At 44.1% G+C, this 14,813-nt stretch overlaps 1 protein-coding gene and 2 non-coding genes across 3 annotated transcripts; 2 read left to right on the top strand and 1 right to left on the bottom strand.

Moving 5' to 3' along the window:
- Positions 1-8,784: 8,784 nt before the first annotated feature.
- Positions 8,785-8,858, top strand: trnai-aau (transfer RNA isoleucine (anticodon AAU)). Its single transcript has one exon. It is a non-coding gene; the product is annotated as a tRNA-Ile (tRNA).
- A 285-nt stretch (positions 8,859-9,143) lies between these two features.
- trnaq-cug (transfer RNA glutamine (anticodon CUG)) lies at positions 9,144-9,215 on the top strand. Its single transcript has one exon. It is a non-coding gene; the product is annotated as a tRNA-Gln (tRNA).
- A 1,648-nt stretch (positions 9,216-10,863) lies between these two features.
- On the bottom strand, positions 10,864-14,535 carry exosc9 (exosome component 9). Its single transcript, XM_008287765.1, has 12 exons — positions 14,406-14,535; positions 14,223-14,317; positions 13,242-13,361; positions 12,830-12,932; positions 12,614-12,751; positions 12,452-12,534; positions 12,225-12,357; positions 11,682-11,770; positions 11,458-11,604; positions 11,234-11,382; positions 11,066-11,141; positions 10,864-10,993 (listed from the first exon to the last, which is right to left on the bottom strand). The coding sequence occupies exons 1-12, from the start codon at positions 14,469-14,471 to the stop codon at positions 10,930-10,932; spliced, it is 1,263 nt and encodes a 420-aa protein (XP_008285987.1). The 5' UTR covers positions 14,472-14,535; the 3' UTR covers positions 10,864-10,929.
- Between the last annotated feature and the right edge of the window lie 278 nt (positions 14,536-14,813).

The following is a 14,813-nucleotide window of genomic DNA, read 5'->3' on the forward strand; positions in this document are numbered from 1 at the left end:
ATCAGTTCTGTATTAACAGGTAGCCGGTGGGGGGATGCTAGAGGTGCTGTGGGATCTGTTTCTTTGGTACCAGTCAGAAGTTGCAGAGACAACAGAGGACGGTGGATATCCACAAACAGGGAGTTACAGTAATCCAGCCTGGAGGACATTAATGCAGTGATCACAGTTTTCATGTCATTCAGACAAAGGATGGATTCAGTTGGACTTCATCACTGAAGCACTGAGGATCCCCTTTAACGCTGCTGCTCAGCACCAGCCTTTTTTATTCTCTCTGACGGAGCAGCTACTCAGTGGTTCCTGTGATGACCCAAAGCTGTTCATCTAACAGGAATGACCTCAAGTGGTGGTTAAGGGATTCCTATAAAACCCCGTAAACACGGCTCATGTTCGGCCCCGTCCCGTCGGTGTTGCCGCAGAGCAGATACGAATCCGTGTTGCAACTCCACTGACACAAAGACCTGCACTCCTACCGGCGGCCATCAACACCCCAAACAGGACTATTAATACAGACTGCTTAAGTGCAAATGCTATCATGTGACCACGTTTCGTTTTATCGCTTCTGGTCCAACAGTTTGCCACTTAGACGACATTTGAGCTCTGAGGCTAAACAACCAGCTATGTTGAGTGGCTTCGACACGCATGACTTTGTTAAGGACTGGAAAGTTTACTGTGTGATCTGGCTGGAGTCTCAAGGATATCTGGCTTGGAAGCTCTCATGGAATAAAGATTATAAGAACCGGATTAAACAAATGACAGAGGAGTCTCCAAATGAACAAAAGTGGCGTATTGGTCCGACGCAAAGGCCTTGTATTTAAAGCTAAGGTGGCTCTGACTTAACAGGAGATGTGGAGCAACACCGTGCTCCTGATGACTTCTCGTTCTGTTTATAACAGGTGGATGCAATGTACAAACTCGTCTAATTAGAATGAAGCAGCTCCGGTTTCAACGCTGAGGATACTGTAGCCCTTAATAATAGCTGTTCCCATGCTAATTGGAAATTCGCCGCAGACGGTTTCCCCGAAAAACAAATGTCACACCACGTTCAGGTATTCAGGAGAGGGCCTGAAACCGAATCCGCTACGTCGTAAAAACCAACGAGGACCCGAACAGACAATCACCAAAACGTCTTTAAAGCACAGCAGACGTCCACGCTGCATAAACACGGATTCAACATGTAGAAGTTTTATGTTGACGTTCGGTTTCGAGTCCAGTTATGAGAAAACGATGTGAGAAGACCTTCTGGAGTTTTCTGTGCGGTTACATAACTTCCTCTCTCCCAGTGATGCACCTGCATCTGGTGCTCAGCAGTTGGTCTGAAATGTCACCCAGCCGGGCCACCCGACACCGGACCTCTGCAGGCCAGGGTCCGGACTTCTTCCTGGAGAGGAGAGAAACATGCTGAGCCTCGATGGAAGGACACAACTCGAGGAAACCTGAGCTTCATGTCGGCGATCTGCTTCGGTTTGACCGCTGAACACAAACAGACAGAATCAGACAAATATCTGCTCCGAAGTTTAAACGCCGTCGCTTCTTTTTTAAAGTTTCTGATTATTTCCAGACATTTTTTGATGCACTCTCAAACTTTTGGATTCACATCAGAAACTTTTTGCAGACTTTATTCCATAGAAAATTAAATTATGATGAAATCCATCAGACTATAAACAAAAGGCCATTTCTCACTGTAGGAACGTGTGGGCCTGAACCTTTGTATCGTCTCCAGGGTAGAAAAAAGTAAAGTACTCGATAACCCGACACTAAATGTAAAACTTTCTTTTATGTTGGATAGCAAGGCCGTCGGATTGTTAAGGTCCAGATACAAGGAGGGCTTGATGCTTGAGCAGCCACTTGTCATGTCAGAGTCAGAATCCAAGGCTGTCGCTATGTTAAGGCTGTTTTTTTATGGGTTCAGTTCGTTTTTCCTAAAATCCTGCCAGATAGCAGGTTTAGGATTGTTAAGGGTCGGATTATCGAGTCTCGACTGTACTTCCTCCTGGGTGGAGTCTTCTGAGGTCTTTGGGCTAATTGGTTGAACCAGGAGAAGATGGTTTGACTTGGAATAGTTAAGTCACCATCTTGAATGTAAAATTCACCAAACAGGCCAACAAACCTCCACTGTTCTATCTTCTGCATGCTCATAGAACTGGAGTTAGATCCAGGAGCTACTGGTTGTCACTGCACAGTTGGAAACTGTTGGCTTCGTCACCACAATGGAAACCAGAAGTTCCTCAAATGGCTCCGAGTCCATCCCCACAGACGTTAAAATGTCTGTGAATTTTAATTGACCTCATCTGTTTTATTTGCATTCAGGCTTAAGGTTGTGTATAATGAAGGGCGTCCGGGTACAGGTTGTCCTCCCAGAGATGTTTGCGTGACCACACTGAGCTTTGTTCAGGAAAACAAAGCTGCTGATGTGTGATTATGTCTCACAGTTGATTCTTTTTAAAACTCCAATCCTGCACCTGAAGCTTCTTTTGTTTATCTGGAGCATCAGAAGCTTTTCTTGGACTCAGTAGATCTTAGTCATCCAGGTCCTTTAATCCTCAGAGCTTCAGGAGAAGACACATAGACTTTCCTTTTTGTTTCTGAAGACGTTCAGCTGAACAAGAAGCTCCCTCTGTTCTGCTGAGCTGCTGCACAAAAGCATCTTGTTCTCCAAAGCCCATTTCCCCTTTCATGATAACGACTTCAGTCTTTTGGATGAAGCATCTTCATGACCACAAACAGAAGTCCGCTTGTCTTCTGCTGAAGCTCTCAGGATGGTTTTGGACTCCTTGTGTGTCTGACAAACCATCCATCGCTGCTTGACATAAACCTCATCGCTACCAGTGGGTGGTCACCACAGACAGCAGCTTTAAAACTGTTTACTGTACTTCAAAACACGGTGAGGTTTAGCTGCAGCTGAAAGGCTTCATGAGCTCTGTGTTTGGTTTGAATGTTGTTCACATTTGTGTTACAATAAGCGATCAGGTAAAAGGGCACCGCAGTAAAAAACCAACTAAAAATCTAATAGCAACGGTGCCAAAGAAAAATACATTAAACACTGTTTGAATACAACATTAAAAACTGTAATAAAAGGTGAAAACAACTATACATAACTGTAAAATAGTGATATTAGCTGATTAAATACAGCTAAACGGAGTCATTTTACAGTCACACGTTGTAGAAATTCAGACATTATTTCTGCTTGTTTTCATTTTTGTTATGATCAGTAAATATTTATTGAATTAATAATTTTTTTTCTGTGATTTTATGAGATATTATCTGTATTTTACAGGGAAATGGTCGCACATTGTAAAAAAAATCTAATTACTATTTGTTAAAATGCAGGTTTTTAATATGGACATTATTGACACTTTTGGCCTGATTTTTTTTATTTTTACGTAAATTATGTTAATTATTAATTATTATGTAAATAATATTTTTTTTCTGTGATTTTACTTATTTTCTGCAATTTAACAAAACAGTAAATTGTCAAAAAAAAAAAAAGATTAATTAAAAAGTGCGAAAAACAAACACAAAGTTTTTTTTTTTTACAGGATATTTAAACGAATAAATCTTTCTTTTTTTTTCTTCTATTTGCAGGTTTCAGCATCTTTTTGCACGCTCAGCAAGCTGCAGAGACAAAACCAGCTCCGGGTTTTTATGACCCGGTGACGAGGCCTCCTCGGTATAAATGCAGTTGTGTGAACCGCAGCTTTAACCCCGCGGCTGTTAAATTATGCACCGCGGCTCGTGCAGAGTCACCGCGTGTCATTTAATATGCCCAGAAGGGCGACCTGGGCTTTTGTGTGTCGAGGCGTTGATGGCAGCGAGGAGCTCGTCGAGCAGCTTTGTCCGGTACTTTTCCACTGACCGGGCCACCGGGATGCACGTGTTGCTGGTGTTAGCGTGTTAGCGTGTTAGCGTGTTGAAAAAATGATCTTATCAGAGAAGCAGCAGCAGCAGAAGAAGCCAAAAAGACAAAAGAAACAGGACGCTTTGATGAAGCCTTGAACTTCGGGAGAGGATTTAGTGGACGGATTAGAGTCACACAGCACTTAGCAGCAGTTGGTCACGTGGGGGCGGTTCTGGCTTGTCCACGGTGGGTCGACACGGGTCGCACACAATCTGAAGCAAAGGCCGAGGCGTGGACCCTTTGTTTCCTCGAACCGAGGTGTCACAACAGCTTCTGAGCTGTTTCACGATCCACAACTGATTCATCTTCAGTAAAATCATGTCCAGAGGACGACATGCAGCCGATCCTGCAGCTCCACATCAGTCACACGAGCTTCTTCGTTGTCGCCTCTGACGTGACGCCCGGTGCAGGAATGTGCAGACGATAGAAAACGTGAGCTCAGTGTGGATTCACATCAGCTGGAGGGAGTCTCTGATGTGGCTTTGGCACAGAAAACAACTGTTCAGCCATAAATTAGTGGATTTTATTGCATCTCTGTCATTACTCTGGCTCTGAATTACATAAACAAGTGACAAAAGACAACGAGACCAGCTGTTAAAGGTGTTAATGATGAGTTACAGCTTCCTTTACATCGTTTTTTTTAATGCTTTGTGAGGAAATGTAGCTTCTTTGCCTTCCAAAGGCTCCTAATACGGTCATTTCCGCCATGTTTTAGAGCTTTTCACTACAGTTTAAGTTAAGAGCAGCTGATGTAGTGGTTCTGAAGTTAAGCACAAGTCAGAACCAAAGCTGTCCACTCGGGTCCATCACTGAGAGAGTCATGCGTTGTGAAAGGGTTTAAAAGACAACGTTTTTAAGTGCCAGTGGCAACAGTGCAAAGCAGAAATAGAAAGTGAATGAAAATGTCAAAGGTCACAGGAAGAAGTGAGTCCTGTCCTGCAAGAATGGTGGAGGATCAGCACCAAGACCATCCTGAAGAATAGAAAATATTCTGGTGGCAACATCTCAGTCAGACACTAAAGACACACGAAGCCTCATCTGGATGAAGAAGAAAGCTTTTGGTCGTCACTGCTGTGGTCAGATGAGATGAAAATGGAGTCGTTGGACGCAGGGAGGAAAGACAGAGGCAGCATTCGACCCCAAGAACACCATCCCTCCAGTCAGACGTGGTGGTAACGGGCTGCTCTGGGTCGTTTCTCAGCCTTTTCAAAGTAAACGTCAAGATAAGATAAAGAAGGAAACAGCAGGACCGAGGAGGAAAGCATCAGGTGGTCTCCAGAAAAACTCATTCTGGGGCAGCACCGGACCTTCCAACAAGAAATGGTTCATAGAAAACAATATGAACCCGTTGGAGTCCAGAAATGAACCCCATCATGAACCCATGGAGGAGACCAGATGATGCCGGGAAGCTTCACCCTCAGACACCTGGAGGTCGACTCAGAGAGGAACAAATCCCAGTGGAGACACGCAGAAGGACTGATAGGAAGCACCTACGAGCTCCGATAATGTCTCAAAAGAAAACCTTTTAATCTAATGTTTCAGGACTCTTTCAGGGGTCCTAAATGTTAAAGCTGAACTGAGGAATTCTGTTTTATCTGGAACGTTTGGAGGATGTTTGGAGGCTTGATGAGGTCAGATTATGTTACATGAGAGCATAAAAAGAACAAACCAACTCCAAACAATGTGAATCAGAGCCTCTGGTGTCAGAATGGTTTTAAAAACCTTCCTGTAACAAAGACAGAACGTTTGCCTGCAGTACTTTAAAGGACGTTTTAGGGACGTTGTAGGATATTTGAATATAAAACATTGTCATAAAGTCACACGACAACAAAGGAAGAACGTTCTCAGTGCAACATTCAGCAAACATTTTAAAAAGAACAGGTTTAGAACGTCTTTAGACTTCATCCTGTTTACTAAGGGGAACATTCTGGGAACTACAAACAACGTTTTTGCTGAAAACGTTGCCAGAACCTTCTCAGAATGTCTGTTGTTGGTCATGTTCAGCCAGAATAAACCTGTCGGTCAGATGGGAATCCAGACTCGGTGTGGTCATGGACGTTTGGGGCTTAACTGTAGCAGATTTGGCTGTGGCTCCCTGATCGGTCGTATAATCTGCTCCAAAGGTTTTACTGTTTGTTTTCTACAGATCGTGTGTCGCTCCACCTGTAAGCAAACAGCAGTTTGTTGAGATAACCTATAGAAACCTCCAACGCCCCTCCTCCTCCTACACGTTTACACACACATGCTCGTTTACACACACATGCTAACACACCTCCAGAGCTGAGCGGTTTGTTGATGATGCACCGTGACGATAAGAGCTTATCTGGGCAGAGCTAGAAAACCACCCAGGCTCGTGCAAATGGATCTCTTCCTGTGTTTCTAGCCAGTGACGGATTAGACAACATCAGGAGTTTGTCCACCACATGCACATTCTTCTTCTTATTATTATTTGGGTCTGGAACAGGTGCTAAATGCATTTCACTGCCCGTTGTGCTGTGTGTAACTGTGTCTGTGACGAATAAAGGTCTTGAATCTTGAAAACAAACCTTGGTTTGCATCTCCGTCGCTTGAACGGTTCATTTAAAGTTTAGGAAGTGAAGCTATGTCATACTGAGAATTGAATTTCTTTTGAAGAAACCACCACCATGCCTCATTAGTGATCATTATCTTGATTCTGAGAACATGACAGGAGAGAAAAGGTCGAGAAGCTGCAAGATCTACAGTCGGGAAGGAAAGTCTACATTCTCTTGTAAAGACCCCGTATAGCAGAGCAGTCTTGAGTTTCCACTGACTCCTATAACTCATTGAGATCCATGTTTCTTTATTATAGGTACCACAAAATCTGATGTTTCTGGGAACGATTGCTTGCACGGGTGATTTTGGGATCCGAAGCTGCTTTGAAATGGCTCCAGGTGACTTTTCTGACTTGCTCAACTCATTGGTTTGATCTCTGAGATCTTTGCTGAACTCCTCAGACTTGTGGTGTTTGTGACTGAGTGTAACGAGTGCATAAAACGGGCTCTATTTAAATTAAGAATGAAAGGAGTCACTGGAAACTCAGTCTGCCAAGATACACATGATAAACTTTTGTTCTTGTCTGTATCTTGTGATGTCCAGTTTGATTCACCGTGTGTAGAAGTAAATACTTATTGGAGCATTTTTAGTCCGTCTCAGGTCCACCTCTGATCAATGAGTCTTTGTATTGTGGGCCTGATAAACAAAGAGAATATCCACAGCTTCAGACACCTTTAGGTCAACAGTTGTCTTTAAATTAAATGTCGTTCAGTGAGTTTGCAGCAGTAAAAAGGAGCCACAGTGGGTTTTAATCAATGTCTGGATAACTGGACTCTAGAAAAGGAGTCCAGCTGCTCTCTAGGAATTTGGTTCCAGAAGTGTTGATATGCATCGAGGTTAGCCCAGCTATATTTAGCTAGCACTGCTACACCTCCACTTCCTGCACCGGCTCCAGTTCCTTCCCTCTCAGAAAGGGATGTTTGTTAGAATCGGTCTGCAATCGGTACACCTCGCTCCTCAGGTCTGTCCCTGCAGGTGGAGTTTAAGGAGTTCAAGTATCTGTGGAGCTTGTTCGTGGGATGCAGAAGGATGAGCTGGACGGACGGATTGGTGCACCGTCAGCTACAATGCAACCATTGTACCAGACGGTCACGGTGAAGATCAGGGCGAAGCTCTCCATCTGCTGCTCCATCCAAACCTCATCGAGGGTCATGAGGTGTGGCAGCGACTGGAAGAATGAGATACAAGCAGCTGGAATGAGTTTCCTGTGCAGGTCGAGGTAGACCCAGAGCTGGACTGGGAGCACCTCAAGATCCCCCAGGAGGACCTGGAAAATGTTGCTGAGGAAGAGGAACATCTGGAATCACCTGCTTAGCCTGCTTCTACCATTCTACTAATGGATGGATGGATGAAGAGCTAAAGGGTGTTGTCCAGTCTCAAGCTGACCAACTAGACCATGAAGTTGTAGTCTTTTACTCTATTATTTATATATTGTAAATGTTACTTCCTCTATAATTCATTGCATTACTTTTATTGGCCCGCTGATGTAAAACCACATATTTTCTTGTTTTATGTACAATTGCTCAAGTACTCTGCTTAAGCACAATCTTGGAGCGCTTGAACTTTACTTTTTCCATTTTCTGCTGCTTTACTATTTCACTACATCACCACTCAGATTAACATAAAACAACAAACGTTAAAAGGAGCTAACAGGAACCATTAAGAGCTAACATAAAACAACAGAAGCTACAAGGAGCTAATAGGAGCCACCAGGAGCTAACAGGGAACAACAGAAGCTACAAGTTGCTAACAGAATGTACCAGTGCTGCTACTGAGGATATGCTGTTAGCTTCTGTTAGCTCCAATTAGCACTTGTTGCCTGTTAGCTACAGCTAGCTCCAATTAGCACTTGTTGCCTGTTAGCTACAGCTAGCTCCGAATGGCTCCTGTTAGTTACTAGGGACCTCTGTCAGGTATAGCTGGCTTGTGTTAGCTTCTGTTAGCTATAGATTGCTCGTGTTAGCTCCTTGTGGCTACAGATCGCTCCTGTTAGTTGCCATTGACACCCGGCAGTCTGTTTTGGCTTCATTTGGCTGCTACTGGCTCTAGTTTACTCTTGTTAGCCCAAGTTAGCTCTTTGTTCCAGTTAGCATCAGTTTTCTTTTGTTAGCTGACTGGAACTAAAATAAATGTGTAGGTGCTAACAGGGGGACAGCACTAGCTAAAAGGAACCAACGGACAGTAAGAGGAGGCATCGGGAGCTAATTGGTGACAACAGAAGCTACAAGGAGCTAACAGGAGCCATCAACATCTAGCATGAGGTAATCCGTGGTATCTCCTCCTATTTAAACGGTGCAGCCGGCAGCACGAGACATGGCCGGTTAGCTCAGTTGGTTAGAGCGTGGTGCTAATAACGCCAAGGTCGCGGGTTCGATCCCCGTACGGGCCAACGAGTCTTTTCTTTGCAGCTCCAGCTCGTCTTTTCATGAAGCTCATTCATTTAATTTACCAGATCAATCACGTAAACTTGATTAGCATAGCATAGCGACAAAATAAACTGTTTAGAAAAGCCGCGTATAGACCTTAATAGAAAGGTAACAGCTGAGAAAGTCTTTTAGCATCAAACATATTTAAAACACGCCACCCTCTATCAACAATACCTAATCAATAATCAGTAATAAACAGCGTTACATAGACTATATATTCCGAAGCATTATCGACGCACATCAGCGGAGGTTCCATGGTGTAATGGTTAGCACTCTGGACTCTGAATCCAGCGATCCGAGTTCAAATCTCGGTGGAACCTGACTTTTTTTTCTCTTTTCTCCGGTGCTGCATCAGTTTATAGTGACCATGTTTCTATTTATGTAAACAAAAATTCCCTTTTGTTGCAGTTTCAATTGCAAATATAGTGGAATACAATGCAACCATGTAACAGCTGCTCTGTGCTTCATTCTGCTGCTGAAGGTGGTCCAGTGCAGCTGCAGGAGGAGGAGGCCTGATCAGAGCTTATATAGACAGGATTGAGTCCAGGTGTGACCACTCCTCACTCACCTGCAGCAGAACCCTGGACTGGCAACAGCTGTTTGGATGAACATGTGAGTTCTCTTGTTTTTTAGTTCATTTGTTTGCAGCGATTATAGTTGTTGTGTTAAAGCTCATCAGAAACAGTCTGGTCATTTAGAGACTCGCTGCCACAGTGTAAAGGTGTTTAGAAGGCACTAATGCGTTGTGCAAACACGTGGGAAATATTCTTCTGTTCACGTATAGAACCAGCATCAACTGGTGCACAGCATCCTTCTGTCCACAATAAACTGCAGACGAAGCAGATAAATGTGACGTTTCATCTTCCTACAGTCACACAGATGCAAATATTCTCCACAATCTTATTTACACGTTCAAAACTCGCTGCAAGTTCACACATTCCTGTTTTTTTAAAGAAGATTTTTAAGAATCATTTGACAGAAAACAAGAATACAGCAAATTGAGACCAGAACTAATTACAATATGAATTAAATCTATTAGAGAATGAGAGCTTTTTGAACACTATGAATAATTCTGGAGAACAAAAACAGGGTCAACGTGGAAAACTGAACCGTTGTTGCTCATAACTTCTCTAGTTTTGAGATTTTTTAAAGAAAAAAAGTTGTCATGACGTTTCTTCATCCTGCCTGCATTGGGTTTTTCTTCACCTAAATATAAAAATAGAACCGGAAAAGGCACAAAGTTGTGGACGATGATTATCAAACTTAAAAACAAATGGCTCCACAAAAATTGAACTCAACCAGAAACGTTTTATAAAAAGCATCTTCCTTTTTAATGAGATTCAAAATCTGCAACACAAATCTTTTTCTTTCTCGGCTCACGACAAACGAGGCGTCTTTTACCTGTTAAAATACATTTTCTGTACATTTGCAAACATCGGCTGCATCTTAGTGGATCCAAACAGGTTCAAACAACAGTTGATAGGAATGATTTAACCCACTGGACCCCATGGATACCAAAAACCACTGCTCAGAGCCAGAACCAGAATCAGAAGTGAGCATGTGTGATACAGCTCCCTTAGGAAATCTGCCAAATCGTGATATTTCATAAAAATCACTTTCTCATTAAAAAAAAAATGCCACAAATAAACCGTTAGCTCCAAGTAGATTCTGTAAAATACAAAAAATTCTGCACTGTTTGGTGAAACCACGAAGCCATCGCTGACTCGGCTGCAACCAACGGTCACGGGACAAAAAATCAGGAAGTTTTCGGAGAGACGAGTATGTAAACAAAATAAAATGCAAGTAGGAAAATATTTCTAGTGTGTAGAGTCGCCATCACGTGGAAAAACGTTGCACATGTTGATTCAAGGTTTATTTCAATTTTTGTAAAATAAATAATGAAAGAAATTAGAATGTATAGATATTTATTTGAATGATGTTTGGCATATTTAATATACTGTCGTAAAAAAATGCGACGGGAGCAAAAACAACACCTAGAAACTGAAGTTCAGAGTTAAAGCTGCTGCTGCTGCGTCACTTTTTCTGCCTCTTCTGGGACGCTGCTGCCGCCTGCTGGTGAGAACTGGAACCTGTGTTCCTGAGAGCAAGAACATTTAAACTTAAAAGTCTGATCATTCTTCAGCTGTGACATACAACCTCCTGCGCTTACTTTGCTTTGCCTGTTGTCTCCGGGTGAAGAACCACCACCTCCTCCTCCTCGCTGTCCGATATCTCCACCACGTCTCCTGGGAGCCAAAATAAATTCTCGTTTTCTGTGTGTGTGTCTCTCTACCTGGATAAGTTTTGCATTAATCCACATTATAAAAGCTTAGCTAACCTCCTCCGCTCTCCTCGTCTTCATCCTGATCCTCCTCCATCCTCGTCTCCTCCTGCTCTTCATCCTCCTCCTCCTCCTCCTCCAGCCCCCAGGTGTTCTGCTGCCCCACCTGGCCCACACCTGGGACCGGCACCACCGGAGACGGCACCCTGGCGCGTTCGGTTAAGGAAGCTAAAACTCAGGAAAAACAAAACCAGCACATTTTCTCAGTCTGTTCAGGATACGTCTGGGGCGGGGCTTCGGCTCTCTGGACGATGTCATTGGCTCTTTCCGTTGCGTCCGTCGTCTCCACGGGCGTCTCGTCCGTTTTCAGAGCCGTGATTCGCTCCTGAGGCATCGACTCCGCGAAACCACACCTCCCGCCCGCCTTCCTGGAGGATTTAAAGTCCAACACGTTACATGTAGCCTCTAAACCCCTCAGCAGGACTCAGGTGTGCTTCAAACTCACCTGGCCGCCTTGTCGTTCTGCAGCGCTTCACTGATGAGCTCCGTGATCTCCGACACTTTGACGCTCGCGATTTTACTGCATCTCATGACCTTCAGCCACACAGAAGAAAAAACACAAGTCTGATTCATCTGATGGTCTCGCCAAGGAGGGCAGAATTATTTTGTTTTTTACAAAATCCGACCTGTACAACATTTTAGATGCAGTTCAGCTGAAAATCTCTAAAAAAATTTTTGTCACGTGACTTCAAGGTTGTGCTGAGAAAGAGGAATTTTTAGTTTTTTACAAAATCTGGTTCCTGCAAATTGTTTTCTTTTTGGTTAACGTTCAACTTAAACATGTAGAATAAACAGATTTTGATTAAATATCACAATTTGAAGATTAAGTTTAGTCACAGATGTGAAGTTCAGGGACTGTCGGAAACTTGAAAGTTCAACTATTCCTTCTGTTTTTAGTGTCTTGCTCTGATAAATGGCACCGATTCAGCTAGTTCACCTGTCCTCGGAGAATTCTGGGGTTCCTACAACGACCAACGCGTCTTCTCACCTGTTCTTTCAGCAGCATGATGCCGCCGCTGGACTGGATGGAGCAGATCTCTCGGTGTTTGTTCATGGCGATCATCAGCAGCCCGTCCATCACTCGCTCCTCGCGCTCACACGGGTCCACCAGCAGGTAAGTCCTGCAGAGGCGACACGAGGACAGAAGACGTTCTCATCACGACCGTACAGAGCATTATTTACTTTGTGGAGTTAAGATATTTTGCACAGTCTTACCCCTGCTGGAAGAAGGAGAAGCTGACGCTGATGGGCATGTGGTAGATGCTCAGAGGGATGGGGTCTCTCTCCTCTGGACTGTACTGAGGAGATAAAGGCAGCCGGTGTGAGAGAAGCTAAAAAGTACACCAACATGTGAGTTTTTCCTCCCAGAAGACTCACCACCGTGACCTCTTCTCCCTGGATGCCGACGTCTGGGCGTCTGAAGTGGCACAGGGCGGTGATGGCGGCGATGCTGGAGGCGTCCATCAGGTTCCCGTCGTTGTTCAGCATGTGGACGTCCACCCTGATCTGCCAAACCTGGTCACACACAAAGAAATCATCAGGATGAAGAAGAGTCCCGCTCTCCCGTTTGGAATCTAAGCGTACGAGTCGTACCGTTTTCCCCGACACCACGCACAGCGACTCGGTGTCGATGCACTTGGAGTTCCTCAGGCATCTCTCCAGCTGCCGGTTGAGCTTCACCGACAGCTCCGACTGTCTGCAGGGAAAGAAAACCGAGCAGAAGGTTTACGGTCTCTGGTAGATCAGAGTCACGAGTCCCTCAACTGGAGCTGATGCTGGAAACATCTGACAGCAGTATTTAGTTTTTCTGGGGATGTTTGAACAACTGCAGCCTCCTTAAGTTCACCTGAAATCATCACATTGATAGAACGATGTCTGCTTCTGCACATTAAATTTGAGGCTCCGATTGAACAAAAACATCTCAGGAACTGCTGAACACAGAAACCTGTCCAGAAGCAATAAGCTGCATTTCACATGTCTGATGTAAACACCATCACTTCCTCACCTTCCCTGCTCGAACGCCGGCGAGGCCATCGGCGACAGCTCGATGTTGAAGAACATGATGCCCTCGTTGGGTCGGTTCTCTTTGGGAGCCACCAGCTCACAGGACACCTGAGCCATGACCCTGCAGATCACAGTTAGAGCATGACTGAGGTGGAGAGCACAGGAAGCTCTGGGTTTGTGCATCATGTAGGGATGAACAGTTAACTGACGTGTCATTGAAACCACACAGTGACCACAGTCAGGTCTGAGTCGGTGCTTCTACGTTTCTCTCTGAATTATAAATAAACTCTCATGCAGTTGTCTTTACACAGTTTGTCTGATGATATTGTGGCAATAAAATCAGTATTTAAGTGGTTTAAAAATACTGCTGGCTGCCTTTCAGTCTCTAGTTTGTACTCGTTCTGCTGTCTGACAACAGAAACAGGAAAACGATGTAAATCAGAACAACTTTATTGGGATTTCGGTTGAGTTTAATCAGTTTACGTGAGCACAGAGAGCAGGAGAGAAGCTAACAGCTGACTTTAGGCTGAACTGAAGCACAACAGGCTTCAGTAACCCTCTCAGTGCTGGTTTACTGGTTTTAAATGAAAGTCTCGACCTTTTCTGACACAGCTCTGATGCTAATGTTAGCTACATTAGCCACACCACATGGTACACTTAAAAAAGAAAGAGGGAAAGTTGTGGTGACAGTGTTGTGAATTATTAAAGCAACCCACTGGATGTTCAGCTCCAGATGCTGGCAGTGCATCAACACCCTCCTGTTCACTCCTGCAGCAGAACATTTGGTGAGTTTTGTTCGTCGCCTAGATTTTGTAAAGTTTGCAGAAGCAGCTGAATAAAAAAGTAAATAAACCTGATGGACTGAGGTGCACCTGCTCATTCTGAACGGTTCACATAGAAGCTCTCCAGAACCATAGAACTCCATAGAACCGGATTTTGACGACCTGGTAGCAGGCTGATAAAACTGTTTTGTTTTTTTAACCTGGTTTTTCCCAGATCCACGAAGCAGCACCCATAGTCGGTCCCAAATGTGATCTTTATCCTCCGGTAGTCGTAGGTCTGCCGTCCATCCAGCCGCTGCAGGACAGAAAAGACTGAATGAAAACAACTTCTCGTTTCATCTCAGAATGGAACATGAAGCCTCAGAGTCCGGACATCCGCTCACCTTCTTCTCCTCGATGGCTTTCAGCAAAAAGTCCCGCTCACAGTTCGACAGCGGCGTGTCCTTCATCCTGCAGCTCACAGGTATTATAACACAATGATTTGATTCAGCGCTCGGACAGACATGTGGCCGCCATCAGTGTTTTCTCACCTTTACCCCGGGACGTCATTCACACGACCCGCCACAGTAAAAGCAGATCAAATATGTCGGCTTTATTATTTAGCTTGTTTGTTGTTTATATTATGTCGGCGCGCTCGTTTTGATTCAATAATAGAATAATAGATATGTTTTATGTTGCATTCAGTAACCGGAACGTTTTGAAATAGAATTTACTAACCGTGAGCTTTTATTTTGAAATCCCGGCGCAGCTCGATGTTCTGATGCCTTCAATGTCTCACCGAATTTAGCCGA

Source organism: Stegastes partitus, unplaced genomic scaffold, assembly GCF_000690725.1.
Source record: "Stegastes partitus isolate 25-593 unplaced genomic scaffold, Stegastes_partitus-1.0.2 Scaffold518, whole genome shotgun sequence".
In the NCBI taxonomy this organism is placed as follows: domain Eukaryota; kingdom Metazoa; phylum Chordata; class Actinopteri; family Pomacentridae; genus Stegastes; species Stegastes partitus.

Bases quoted from the DNA above. Each gene is read 5' to 3' on its own strand.
- exosc9 (XM_008287765.1), bottom strand. From the start codon at position 14,471: ATGAAGGACACGCCGCTGTCGAACTGTGAGCGGGACTTTTTGCTGAAA. The intron at 14,318-14,405 runs GTGAGCGGATGT...TCTGTCCTGCAG, and splicing joins AAGCCATCGAGGAGAAGAAG to CGGCTGGATGGACGGCAGAC. The intron at 11,605-11,681 runs GTGAGTTTGAAG...TAAATCCTCCAG, and splicing joins CAGAACGACAAGGCGGCCAG to GAAGGCGGGCGGGAGGTGTG.